Below are 14,231 nucleotides of genomic sequence, written 5' to 3'. Positions count from 1 at the left end.
TGCATCAGGAACCCTATACCGCAACTCGACCGATCGCCCACAGAAGCCAATCAAATACCTTGAGAATCCTTTTAATAAATGCACAAACCTGTAGAAGACGAAAATGACAATCCTTTTTTTGAAAGATTTGTTTTTTCAATCTATTCTACGAGTAGCATCCGACCATGTGATGACATCCATAGGTCCATTACAAATCGTATCATTTACTCGTCAAATTTGAAAATGACAAATAAACCATATAAATAATAAAGCCAAATCCAAAAACATCCTTGTTTTCTTTATGCATTGCCATGCTCGTTTTAAGGCCTTAAATGCTTTTACTTTCCATAATAAAAGAACCAAATTTATATTTTGTATTTGCCGTTCATCCATGTGATGAACTGCATCAAAGCACATTTCGCTTTCTTCCTCGGCTGTTTGCTCGATCTGTACATGTGAGCACGGACAGCTCTAGGAGACAAATGACCCATGGTTGGAGGCCATTCGAGAAGACAGATCTACATTTGAGATTTTGCAAATATATGCTTCTTGTGCACAGGGACCTATCAACCAGATTGTTCGATCATGCTTCTCGCTGCCACCACCATGGCAATGACACAAACACGTAAGATTAACAATATCTTGAGCCAGAGCTATGCTGAAAAAAGGAAAATTAACGGCCCGCTTGGCTGATGCCCCACATTGCTTTTCGAAACTATTTTGTGGTCGAAATGTGTTTGGTTGACATTGCCGTTCAAAACCACTTTTTTTTTTCAATGAGCATATAAACCACATTGGAAAACTTCATTATCAAGACCAAAACGGGGTTATGAAAGGCCATTTTGAAGTTTTGAATATATGATTTCTCCGGGTTGCTCTTCTCTTTCCCAATTTGTCTCCCCTTTCGTGCAACCACCAACGTTGCCAGAAGAAAACAAAACCGAAAACCCCCATTTTTTTCTTTTTTCTTCTGGAAATTTCTGGGCGCCAAAAAATAGGTGGAATATCATGAGGAACATGTCCCATTTCCATCATTTTCCGGTGAACCCGTCCGAAAAATCACCAAAAATGAGAGAAAACGAGGCCTCATTCTTTCATTTTCCAGCTACGGTTCGGCCATGCATCAGCTACGAAGCATTGGATATTTGCAGTCTTACTTTTCCAGCCGACTCACCACAGGACGGCTGACGTAAAACAGAACGAAAGAGCTTTTTTTCCAGCAAATTGCTGGCCATGAATGATAGGCTACGAGCCAACTTTCTCGATTCAAATTTTTTGTAAAACAAATTTCTTTATTCAATCAGCTAAGCAAAATTTAGTTTAAAAAAATATTTAAAAAATTTTATGGATTTAGAAATACCCACATAATTTCGGAAATCAAACAGACCGATATACTACATCAATCAGTCCAACTACCGCACAGCCACCACCACAACAAGCTTAAATTGGATTGCATCGCACTCTATTCACAAAAGTGTGTTTAAGCATGAAATGTACGAAAGATTAAACATCTACTTAAGGGATTTCGTACACAAACACGCAAATAAATGTCATGATGCAATCTTGTGCACTTAGACCGACCAACCATGAGGAAGAGGACCATACAATATAAGCGGGGATGCTATAGAGAGTATGGCAACGTGCATGTACTAATGTGAAGTAGACTGAGAACCACTTCTCGGATGCACCTTCCCTGCCATGCTTTTTTTATCCACGCCAACTTGCTGCTCATTTGATGGAAGCGCCCATTCTCTGCTGCTACCGCTGCTCCCTGCCTGCCTATCAGTGCCTGAACACAAACAATTCAGTTATATGCTATGCAAGGTCAGGAGCAGTGAGCACAACCAAAAGAATGCAACGGATACCAGCACTGCATACCAAGATCTCCATGCTGCTGCAGTGCACCAAAACCTTGGTTCCAGCCAGGCTGCTCATTTGATGGAAGCGCCCATTCTCTGCTGCTACCGCTGCTCCCTGCCTGCCTATCAGTGCCTGAACACAAACAATTCAGTTATATGCTATGCAAGGTCAGGAGCAGTGAGCACAACCAAAAGAATGCAACGGATACCAGCACTGCATACCAAGATCTCCATGCTGCTGCAGTGCACCAAAACCTTGGTTCCAGCCAGGCAGATGCCCCATCGCTCTCCCTTCCCACTCCTCCTTAAAACCGGTAAGCTCATCTGTATGACAGGGACAACGTTCTTCATTGCATCCAAACCAGAGGACAAAACAGACTAAAAGGAAGAGATGTCCACCTTAGGTTACTTACCCTCGTTCAGATTGTGCAATGTCTGCATCGTATCCACATTCCCATCCGAATTGAGATGCCTGGTTACAGAGTGCCCCTGAAATAACAGAAGGATGAGCCAGATAGCTTACCATTAGTATCGACAGTGACATAAATGACAAATGGCCACATCCACTTATTGATTTGTTGGGTGGCCAACACCCATTGAAAACCTTTTAGCATTCTTGTGGGTGGTGGATTTGGGCTTAAATATACCCATGCCCATCCCTCACTTAACTTCAACTCTATTCCCCCTCTCATAACCAGCACTCTTAGCTAGAGTTCTCTCTCTCTCTCTCTCTCTCTCTCTCTCTCTCTCTCTCTCTCTCTCTCTCTCTCTTGGTGATGTCCCTCTATTTGTTGTCATGGTACAGGGTCTTGTGTATGTAGGTCATTGTCTTCCTCATTGGTGTTTTTCATTGGCATAGAAAGCATTCATGTGTTTAAATAACGAGTGTGAGTCGAGATAAACAAAAGAATGAGCCTATTCAGGAATGTTCTGGCGGTACAAATACTCAGATGCGTGTGGATGGTGATGGAGATGATATCTCATGGTGGGCATGATATTTTCAGGTCTGATCAGGATGTGTTGAGCAAGGAATCGCTGGATTCCAGTGAGGATGATCAGGCCGGTAAAACTGTTATTTTGGAAAGAACGTCAGGTCAAAGGAAGTTAATGTTATTTTGGAAAGAACCTCAGGTCAAAGGAAGTTGCCTAATACTTTGTCTAGCTCTTTGGTTTTAGTTGGGAAAGATTGGAGCCAAGTTGGTAAGCTTAATCTCCTTGATGGAGATCCCTCTAATGTAGGGGGCGTCCAACATGATGAGGGGGCTATCTCAAATAGAAAGTGAATCTTTGAATCATGGACCCAGTTCTTTGGATGTAACGCCCCAGATTTTTGGACCCTTTATAATGGTGATTTCATGTTTTCAGTGGATTTGAGGTGCTTTTTGGACATTGCTTGAGCTATAATCTCGTGGATTGTTCGTTGTTTTTGGGTGATTATGAGGTATGGTCTTGTACTACGTTTTGCTTGTTGGCGTGCAACATGTACGTAGGAATTGTGTAACTTGTATGGATTCTTGAATTAGGTCATGTTGAGGAAATTATGCTTTAATTTTTTATTCTAGCATGACTAGGGGAAGTCTATGTATTCCTATGTATTTTGGGGTTTCATACCGTTAAATCATGTTTTTAAATGTTGTGATTTTGGGGGTAAACTAAATGGAGTTAGAGATTCCCTATTCAAGTTGGCATGATATTGCATTTTATGAAATTATATGTGATTTTAGACCCATAGAAATCATGTTTTTTAGGGATATTTTCGTGATTACATAATGATGGATTTTGATTTAAAGTTTTTATGCTTATAATTCAGTTGATTTTAAATTTGTCACTGTGTGGGATGTGCATATTGGATAAGATAAGATGTTGAATCCTTAGAGGAAAGTGTGGTAGAATGCTTATAGTTGATGTGTTTTTTCCCTAGGTGTATTAGGGTGTTGTTTTGCTCGCAATGGTGGCGAGAAATCCAGAAAAATTTTGGTTTTTGGAGTGTGAAAACGAATAAAGGATTGTCAGGGGTCGACTCATGCCGCTTGGGAGTCGACACCCTATTGTTCTGGTGTTTGTTGGTTGGCCCAGGGAGTCGATCCCTGTCTTGCCCAAGGTCAACCCCTGTTAGGTTAGAATTGACCCCTGTAGCAGAGAGTTGACCCCTGCAGGTGGTGGGTCAACCCTTGCAGTGCTTGAGTCGACCCCTGCCGAGTGTGGGTAGACCCCTAAGTGGTTTGAGTCAACTCTAGTGCTTGTGAGAGGGTTTCTTTTGGTAGCTTGGGTGCGAGTTAATGCTTTTAAGCCTGAGATCTGAGGGATCCAACCCGATATTAGTGTAGAGTGGGTCTGTGGGACCCTAACTTGCTGGTGTTTGGTATGAGGGACCAAACTTAGCTACGTATCGTGATCTTGATACACAGAAGCTTGGATTTGAAGTTGGAGTTGTCCAAGAGGGACTTAGTTGGTGCACGAGGCACATTTGGAGTTGTGCTCAGTTCAAATAGGACCCAATTGGTACGAGAGCATACCATTAGCACATGAGTATGATTTATTGTTTTGTAGTGCATGCACAAATTTAAGTTGTGGTGGTCCAAGAAGATCGGGTTTGTGCATTAGAGCACTCTTTGCATACGAACAAGTAGAATGGCGTGTATGCTGAATGTGTGAAGCTAATTCAGTGATGGATATTGCTAGTATGACAATCCATAATTTGTATTGATTGATGCTAGAAAATGAATAGCTTGGATTTAGAAGGATGTTGACCCGTACATGACTTGGCTCTATGTCAGTACCGTAAGGGTACGAGGTAGTTTGGCTTTATGTCGGTGCCGCGATGGTACATTGAGTGTTGGATTTATGTAGCTACCGTAAGGGTATGGTGTGTGTGTGTTGGCCTTGTGCTGGTGTTGTAGTGTTACGATGTGAGTTGGCTTTACGTGGTGCCATGATAATACATTGAGATTTGGTTCTATGTCGATGCCAGTGTGGTACTATGAGAGTTTGGCTTTACACCAGAGCTATGATGGTATGCTGTATTTTGGCTTGACGTAAGAAACTAGTAGGTTACATTGTATGTTGGTTGGATGTTGGTACCATGAGGGTATAGTGTTGTGAAAAAAAAAATATTGTGGTTTAACTTGGGAGTTTGTTGAGGGTCGACCCCTAGGAGGACAGGGTCTACACCTCTTGTAATCTTGTTGATCTGTGTTGGGTGTTGATATGTGGTACCGAGCAGGCATCTTGAGTTGACCTTTTTGTTGAGTGCCATTTTGTATGCCACGTCTTGGCCTAGACCCAAGTACTAGGGTGGTACCTTGTGGTGTTTTGTTGTCTGTACCTGAGAGTAAGTGAACGTCAGTGTTATAAAAAATGCGCCTTGAGGCACAAAAGGGGCGCCTAAAGGCACAAGCCTGAGGCACAATTTTTTTTTACAACAAGACTTCTGAGAAGTAATCAAAAAGATTTTTGTAGGTTAATCTCATATATTTTCCAGTTATTTCAGTTATGTAATCAGTTTTTTAGTACATTACTATATTTTAACTTTTGTTGGTTAATCTCGTATATTTTTCAGTTATTTCAGTCATGTAATTAGTTTCTTAATATATTTTAACGTTGAAAGATATAGAGAGAGGAACAAAGATTTGCATATGGTTTTTATTGATTTAGAAAAGGCATACGATAGAATACCTAGGGACGTTCTCTGGTGGACAATGATGAAGAAAGGTGTTTCTCTCAAGTACATTAGTATAATTAAAGATATGTATGAAGGAGTAGTAACCAATGTCCGCACTTGTGGAGGGGTGACAACCAATTTTCCGATAACGGTTGGGTTACATCAAGGATCTGCTTTAAGCCCTTTCCTATTTGCGATAGTGATGGATGAGCTTACGAGATCAATTCAAGAAAATGTACCGTGGTGTATGTTGTTTGCTGATGATATTGTTTTGATTGATGAGTCTAGAGCTGGGGTTAATGCTAAGTTAGAATTATGGAGACAAACATTGGAAGCTAGAGGTTTTAAGTTGAGTAAGAGTAAGACTGAATATATGGAATGTCGGTTTAGTAAGCAACGAAGTAGTGATGGGAGTGTAGTGAAGCTTGGTGAGCAAGATATACCGGTGAATGATTATTTCAAATATTTGGGATCCATCATTCAAAAGTATGGAGAAATTGATGGAGATGTAAATCATAGGATAAAGGTTGGGTGGATGAAATGGAAAAGTGCTACTGGAGTGTTGTGCGATCGTAGAATGCCATTGCGGTTGAAGGGAAAGTTTTATAGGACGACTATTAGACCCGCTTTACTTTATGGTACGGAATGTTGGGCTGCCAAGAGACATCATATTCAAAAAATGAGTGTAGCTGAGATGCGGATGCTTAGATGGATGTGTGGAAATACAATAAAAGATAAGATTCGGAACGAAGAGATACGTAAGAAGGTAGGTGTTGCACCCATTGAAAATAAGATGCGAGAGAATCGTTTACGGTGGTTTGGACATATTTGGCGAAGGCCTAATGATGCTCCAGTTAGAAGGTTGGAGAAATGGGAAAATATATTAGTTTAAAGAGGTCGGGGTAGGCCTAGGAAGACTTGGATGGAGATGATAGGAAAGGATATGAATGCTTTGAACCTCACCGAGGACATGGCGTTGGATAGAAATGATTGGAGGAAAAGGATTCATGTGGAAGACCCAAAATGAATTTCTTTTTTGGTTCATATCGCTGACCCCAATTGTTTTGGGATGAAGGCGTAGTTGTTGTTTGTTGTTGTATTGGTTAATCTCATATATTTTCTAGTTATGTAATAATTTTTTAAGTTACTTTTATATGTTAATCTCATATTTTTTAGAATAATATCATATATTTTAACTTTTGTAGGTTAATCTCATATATTTTTCAGTTATTTCAGTTATGTAATCAGTTTCTTAGTATATTTTAACTTTTGTTGGTTAATCTCATATATTTTCCAATTATGTAATCAGTTTTTAGTTACTTTTATATGTTAATCTCATATTTTTAGAATAATCTCATATATTTTAACTTTCGTAGGTTAATCTTATATATTTTCCAGTTATTTCAGTTATGTAATCAGTTTCTTAGTATATTTTAACTTTTGTTGGTTAATCTCATATATTTTCCAGTTATGTAATCAGTTTTTTAGTTACTTTTATAGGTTAATCTCATGTTTTTTAGAATAATCTCATATATTTTAACTTTTGTTGGTTAATCTCATATATTTTCCAGTTATGTAAACGGTTTCTTAGTATATTTTTTCTTTTATTTGTTAATCTCAATATATTTTCCACTTATGTAATCATTTTTTAGTTACTTTTATATGTTAATCTCATATTTTTTAGAATAATCTCATATATTTTAACTTTTTTAGGTTAATCTCATATATTTTCCAGTTATGTAATAAGTTTCTTAGTATATTTTAACTTTTTTTGGTTAATCTCATATATTTTCCAAGTATATAATCAGTTTTTAGTTACTTTTATATGTTAATCTCATATTTTTTAGTACTTATTTGAGATTTTCTATTTCTTATTGGTTGTTATTTCATCAATAAAGCATTTCTTTATTTATTTGTATTTTTAGATATTTTTTTAAAGTTTTCAAAAAAAAAATTTGAGGCTTCCGCTTTACGCCTCGAGGCTTGCGCCTCGCTACGCCTCAACGCTTTTCACAACACTACTCGCAAAAGATGACTATTTAAATTCGACTTAGTAAAGGCATAAGATAAAGTTGATTGGGAGTTTCTCTAATCCTCATATTTTTTTTCTGGTTCCATCAGAAGTGGATCGAGACGATCATGATGTGTGTATCATCTCCAACTTTTGCTATTATGGTGAATGGTGAACTCAGTGGCACCTTCTGGAGCTCGTGTGGCATTCGACAATGTGATCCACTCTCCCCTTATCTATTCTTAATTGTAATAGAACGCCCCACTAGGAGGTTGTTGTTTGCATAGGCAAATTCCAAAATTATTCCCGCAACTATTCGATCATTTAAATGGAGTCCCAACCAGTGTTATAAAAAATGTGTCTCGCCTTGAGGCGCGACCCTCTGTGCCTCAAGGCGCAAGCCTGAGGCGCAAAAAAATTATTTATTTTACAAGACTTCTGAGACATAATCAAAAAGATTTTTGTAGGTTAATCTCATATATTTTCCAGTTATTTCAGTTATGTAACAAGTTTCTTAGTATATTACTATATTTTAACTTTTGTTGGTTAATCTTGTATATTTTTCAGTTATTTCAGTCATGTAATTAGCTTCTTAATATATTTCAACTTTTGTTGGTTAATCTCATATTTTTTAGAATAATCTTATATATTTTAACTTTTGTAGGTTAATCTCATATATTTTTCAGTTATTTCAGTTATGTAATAAGTTTCTTAGTATATTTTAACTTTTGTTGGTTAATCTCATATATTTTCCAGTTATGTAATCAGTTTTTAGTTGCTTTTATATGTTAATCTCATATATTTAAACTTTTGTAGGTTAATCTCATATATTTTCCAGTTATTTCAGTTATGTAATCAGTTTCTTAGTATATTTTAACTTTTGTTGATTAATCTCATATATTTTCCAGTTATGTAATCAGTTTTTTAGTTACTTTTATATGTTAATCTCATATTTTTAGAATAATCTTATATATTTTAAATTTTGTTGGTTAATCTCATATATTTTTCAGTTATATAAACGGTTTCTTAGTATATTTTTTCTTTTATTGGTTAATCTCATATATTTTCCAGTTATGTAATCATTTTTTTAGTTTCTTTTATATGTTAATCTCATATTTTTTAGAATAATCTCATATATTTTAACTTGTGTAGGTTAATCTCATATATTTTCCAGTTATTTCAATAATGTAATAAGTTTCTTAGTCTATGTCACACGGACTCGGCTCCAAGGTCGACGCACCCGTGTCGACACGCACCGACACAGGTGTGGCTCGGACTCTGTCAACCCAACCCTGGATGCGGTCAAAGCACCCAAGGTCATTTTGTTCCATTTTTTGGATTTTTTTTTCTTGGCTACAAAATTTTTAAAAAAAAACTTGGGGGGGGGGGGTGCTGCACAGTGGACTGTGCTGTGCACAGTCGTAGACTGTGACTGTGCTGTCTTTGCACTTATATATATATATATATATATATATATATATATATATATATATATATATATATATATATATATATATATATATATATATATATATATAGCCGAGTCCCCGTGTCCAAAAATTTTAAAATCGCGCCGCACCCGCACCCATGTGACATAGTTCTTAGTATATTTTAACTTTTTTTGGTTAATCTCATATGTTTTCCAATTATATAATCAGTTTTTAGTTACTTTTATATGTTAATGAGTGTAGCTGAGATGCGTATGCTGAGATGGATGTGTGGAAATACAATAAAAGATAAGATTCGGAACGAGGAGATACGTAAGAAGGTAGGCGTTGCACCCATTGAAAATAAGACGAGAGAGAATCGTTTACGGTGGTTTGGACATTTTCGGCGAAGGCTTAATGATGCTCCAGTTAGAAGGATGGAGAAATGGGAAAATATATTAGTTAAAAGAGGTCGGGGTAGGCCTAGGAAGACATGGATGGAGGTGATAGGAAAGGATATGAATGCTTTGAACCTCACCGAGGACATGGCATTGGATAGAAATGATTGGAGGAGAAGGATTCACGTGGAAGACCCAGAATGATTTTCTTTTTTGGTTTATATCGCCGACCCCAATTGTTTTGGGATGAAGGCGTAGTTGTTGTTGTTGTTGTATTGGTTGTTATTTCATCAATAAAGCATTTCTTTATTTATTTGTATTTTTAGAATTTTTTTTATAATTTTTTTAAAGTTGTCAAAAAAAATTTGAGGCTTACGCTTTACGCCTTGCCTCGGTTTTTGGTGGAGCGCCTCGCTACGCCTCAACGCTTTTCACAACACTGGGAATTTTCCTCTTGTGTGTGTTATTCAAGAGGATGTATCCCTTCCTATGTTACAACGTAGGCAAGTGGTGACTATATTGTAAATTTCTGGTTTGATCCTTGGTGTGGAAATTTTCCTCTTGTGTGTTATTCAAGAGGATGTATCTCTTCCTATGTTACAATGTAGGCAAGTGGTGACTATCAAAGACATGATCAGCAATGATTTTGCTATTAAATTTGTGCTTTCTGGTGCAATTGTGCAGGACCGTTCCCATCAGCAGTATATGCAAATTGCTAACCTTGTGAATGGCCAACATAGGAGAAAAGGAGCTAGAGACGTTTTCAAGTGGCATTCAGGTGATGGTTTCACTTCTAAAGAAGCATGGGAGGTTTGTAGGCATAAGGTAGTACTTTGAATTATATAAGTACAATTTGCACTTGAATATAGACTCCCCACCATTGTCCGATTAAAAAGATTGGGGATGTCGGTGGTAAATTAGTGTCATCTATGTGAGAAGGACGAGGGTTGGTTAACCGTTTATTTTTATTATGACTCATTGCTAAACTGATTTGGAGAAAGACAGCCTGCAATTTTGGAGGGCGTAAAATTCCTCCTAGTGAGATAAAGTCTGCCTTACGTTGGTGGGGAAGCCAACAATTCAGGGAAAGGAAGTTGAAACGTGCATGGTTGGTCTCTTTCCGATGTCTTCCCAGGAAACTTTGGAAAATTAAGAACAAAGTAGTATTGATGATGCTAAATTGATGCCACTGCAAATTTCAATGGTGATGTTGAATGAGATCAGAGTGAATGTTCTTATATGTCATGACCAGAACTGCTCAATCATGAGGAAATGGTTGTATGCAAGGCGATCGAAGAACCCTATGGTATGGTGGCTAAAAATTAACGTTTTCAGCATGTGGGTTCAGGTCTCCTTATTGTGGCGAGCTCAGGAAGGGCACCGCTTATTCCTGGGTTTGCTAAGTCGATAAGCTTCCTTGACATGTAGAGAGCTTAGTTGTCAAAGGCGGCGCCTAGGTGACCTACCAAGGCACAGCCCCACCACCTGGGCGACCAGGTTTGGGCGGTGGGGCCCTACCGCCCGCTACCTAGGCTGCGACCGCTTAGGCTTTTTCTGGAGTCTAGGCTTTTTTATTTGAAGACATCATTTGTTTTCTTCTTCGAGGAGGAGAAGAAAAAGGAGAAGACATGTTATTTGTTCATTGAATGTATTATGTCTATTGTTGAGAAGAAGAAAAAGACATTATTTGTCTATTGCTTGTATTATGTCTATTGTTGAGAAGAAGAAGAAGAAGACATTATTTGTCTATTGCTTGTATTATGTCTATTGTTGTTGTGTACATGATTTTATTTTTTGTGTATTGTTCTTCATATTGTTAGCCGTATTATTTGTTTATTCAATTGTTAATTTATTCTTAATTTGTTTAAGCAAGTTAAGGTTATGCAATATAATTGCTTTAGAGTGTTTAACAACATATTATTTGTTGATTGCTTATTGTTGATTGATTTTATGTTGTATACATGTTTCTTATTATGTTTTTTTTTGTTTTTTTATTTGGGGTACCGCCTAGGCCTTTTTAGGGGCTCACCGCCTAGCGCCTATGACAATTAAGGTAGAAAATGGTGTGTTTGGGTTGAGATCATCAAGATGATCTCCTCTCATAGTAAAATCATCATTGAATCATCCCGAAAAGATACTTTTTTATCACAAATCAGATGTTGGGAGGAAGATGTGATCCCAGGAAATTCTCAAGTGAACTAGCTGAACTTCTTTGGAACTTTGATAAAGTGAAATGCACATGAGTAAGAAAAGATCACAATCAAGCCACCAGACTGGTTTCCCTCCCTCTCAGATATGTAACCGCATCTTATACCCTGTATAACTGGTGGGAGTCTAACTAAACCCAGCTCTTCAATCAAATAAAAAAAAGAGTATGTGAGTCAAAAGGCCATTCAAGGTAATGGTGTCAAGGTAATCACGCTCACCCACCCAATGCAGGGTGGACTCATTTCGCACAAAAGCTAAGATCAGTTGTATTCTAGGAGTGAAGTTGCACTGAAGTCCATTTCACGGAAGGCATTGATCCTAGCGAGACAACTCTCGTTTTGAAGACAATGCGTCAAACGCGTGACTCTAAGCCAACTGGTTTTGAGCATAGTTCTCATGTTGTACGACCCACTCTATATATCTTTCCAACAGTAACAACACACATACCCGATGAATCAAAAGGATACCATACCTTGTGGCGGATCCCTCGTGATATACGATGAGTCGCTTTGCCCCTGGTTGTATCAGCCTCCTTATGTTCCTCTTCAATCACCTGATTCACACCCAACAAACAAGAACACTGCGTCAACCTTCCAACATCATTCAAAGCACCTCACAGAGAGAGAGAGAGAGAGAGAGAGAGAGAGAGAGAGAGAGAGAGAGAGAGACTTACCCCATCGCCTCCAGTTCTTCTGGTTGTAGACGAAGTATAGTAAGCCCCATTTGCACCGCCGTATGTGAGTGTAGAGCTCTGGAAGTTGAAACTGCGAGTTTGTGGCAGAATCCTCTGACCACCACTGCATTCGCTTCGCTGTCGAACATATCGGCTCCCCCTCCGCACTTACAAACATTACGCCAATTCAATCAGCCATGAATCAAGCAAGAGAACATAAAATGCAAACAAAAACCAGGCTGTCATCCAGCAGCTACCATCTGTATTGTCGTCGTCATCAGGATCCTGGACCAAAGGTTCGGTGCGGGCGCTCTCATGCTTCCTTGAATTCCCCTTCTGATTTGGAGTATCTTCCCCGTCCGATGACAATTCTTGGATGACAGGTCCTCTGGTAGATGGGCGAGCCTGCAAGAAGATTTTTAACAAGCAAATCACAAGAACTCAGGTTATGCTAGACTTTCATTGACACATCCTAGAGTTGGATGCGTAGAGAATGGAGATGGAAAAGCACCTGAGGAGATGCATCCTCAATGAATCCAGAAGGGAAAGGATCTCCGAAACCACGAGCACCACCGCCCATCCCAAACATGCTCCCGAACGGGCGAGTAAAGAAAGGGTCGTCGAAAGCATCCCGACCAACGAACCCCGACCTGCTAAAGAAAGGGTCATCAAATGCATCCCGACCAAAGAAACTAGACATCAGGCTCCTTGGATTTGCAAACCCAGGGAAACCAGCAAAGGGATCTCCAAAACCAAAGAAATCATCCATGCCACCGGCTCTGCCGCTGCCGCTGCCCCTGCCGCTGCCCCTGCCCCTGCCTCCACCCTGCATCTTCGCTCCCGTCCTTCCTTCCTTTTTCACTGCCTATGTATGCCCCAGCAGAGGAAAGAAAAAAAACAAGCAAGCATCAAATAACCGGAAGATTTATCGCCAGCAAATCAAATGATTAACTACTGATGTGTTCTCAAATGGCCACGGCAAACGGTTGCAAAATCAATGCTAGGAAAACCCAGGAAGATGTCCGAGACACCATAAACCATAAATCTGAAACCCCGGAAAAGGGAACAAACCAACACCAGCCCTCAATTGAAAACCGATAATCGGATGATGAGGCAAAAGGAAGCCTGGTACCCAGCCTCCTCCCTCCAAGCCCCCAAGGGGAAGAAGGGGTGATCAGATAGATTCATGTTCTTCAATCTATCCTACACAATAGATCGTACAAAGAGGAAGGAGGGGGAGTGATTTATTCCCATAGGTCGCCAATATCATCGACCCAGGAAGCCCCTGCCTAAAAAACAATTAGGAGAAGAAGAAAAACGGACATCACCCTTCGTCGTATAGCGACAAATACCCACGCGCCTGACTTCAAGATTATCAGAATAATTGCATGGTAGGAAAGAGGGACAAGTCACTGAAACCCATGAGAAACACAAAAACCTCTGAAAGCCCTAAGTTTAGAGAGAGAGAGAGAGAGAGAGCACCTTGAAATAACGCAGATACGTGCGAACCCACAAAGCCTTAGCGTATCGTAGAGAGAGAGAGAGAGGAAGACCCCGGCTTCCTGATTACTTAAAAAAGAGGGAATAACGAGGTTGAAGACTTCGAGAATCATCTGGCACGTGCCGCTGCCTTACGCACGTACGGAGCGATTTAGGTTGTGCGGTCGATGGGTGAATGGCGACGGAGTAATATGCGTCCGCCAATTCATGAACAGACCGAACCGTTTTCCTTTGATCGAGTCGAGCCCACCCACCCACCCACCCACCAACCGAGTGTAGCCCTGGCCCCTATAGGTGCCAACCTGAGCTCAGCGGCTAGAAACTAAAATTTCATAACCTTGCCAACCAACCGACCTTCTTCCAGGTGGGAATGGTGGATGCCATAAGTCATTGATTAAAATAACGGGAGTTATTGACTGCAGTTAATTTGTAGAAAATCTCGCCATCCAGGTACACGAGCACGTTGTTACAATGCAACGCATACATAGTTTACAGCAATGTTGCTATTTGTTAAC

The 14,231-nt window shown here is 39.4% G+C and overlaps 1 protein-coding gene across 3 annotated transcripts; it reads right to left on the bottom strand.

Moving 5' to 3' along the window:
* Positions 1–1,410: 1,410 nt before the first annotated feature.
* LOC149836365 (uncharacterized) lies at positions 1,411–13,800 on the bottom strand. Of its 3 annotated transcripts, XM_090009165.1 has the most exons (9): positions 13,699–13,800; positions 12,728–13,081; positions 12,474–12,621; positions 12,217–12,383; positions 12,016–12,096; positions 2,252–2,327; positions 2,061–2,162; positions 1,858–1,971; positions 1,411–1,768 (listed from the first exon to the last, which is right to left on the bottom strand). In XM_090009165.1, exons 2-9 carry the CDS (start codon positions 13,046–13,048, stop codon positions 1,629–1,631), a joined length of 1,149 nt encoding a protein of 382 aa, XP_089865291.1. In that variant the 5' UTR covers positions 13,049–13,081; positions 13,699–13,800; the 3' UTR covers positions 1,411–1,628. The 3 variants fall into 3 exon arrangements, with proteins under 3 accessions (XP_089865291.1, XP_089865293.1, XP_089865292.1); XM_090009167.1 differs by lacking the exon at positions 1,858–1,971; XM_090009166.1 differs by lacking the exons at positions 1,858–1,971; positions 13,699–13,800 and having other exon boundaries at positions 12,728–13,562.
* Positions 13,801–14,231: the final 431 nt, after the last annotated feature.

This window comes from Nuphar pumila, chromosome 6 (genome assembly GCF_984573655.1).
Source record: "Nuphar pumila chromosome 6, dmNupPumi1.hap1.1, whole genome shotgun sequence".
NCBI lineage: Eukaryota > Viridiplantae > Streptophyta > Magnoliopsida > Nymphaeales > Nymphaeaceae > Nuphar > Nuphar pumila.
The sequence above is the reverse complement of the archived record's forward strand: the minus strand, read 5'-3'. Positions and strand labels throughout refer to the sequence as shown.

Coding starts and splice junctions, on each gene's coding strand:
- LOC149836365 (XM_090009165.1), bottom strand. CDS start 13,048: ATGCAGGGTGGAGGCAGGGGCAGGGGCAGCGGCAGGGGCAGCGGCAGC. Junction 12,622..12,727: donor TTGAGGATGCATCTCCTCAG/GTGCTTTTCCAT, acceptor ATCTTCTTGCAG/GCTCGCCCATCTACCAGAGG. Junction 1,769..1,857: donor GCAGCAGCATGGAGATCTTG/GTATGCAGTGCT, acceptor GTTTGTGTTCAG/GCACTGATAGGCAGGCAGGG.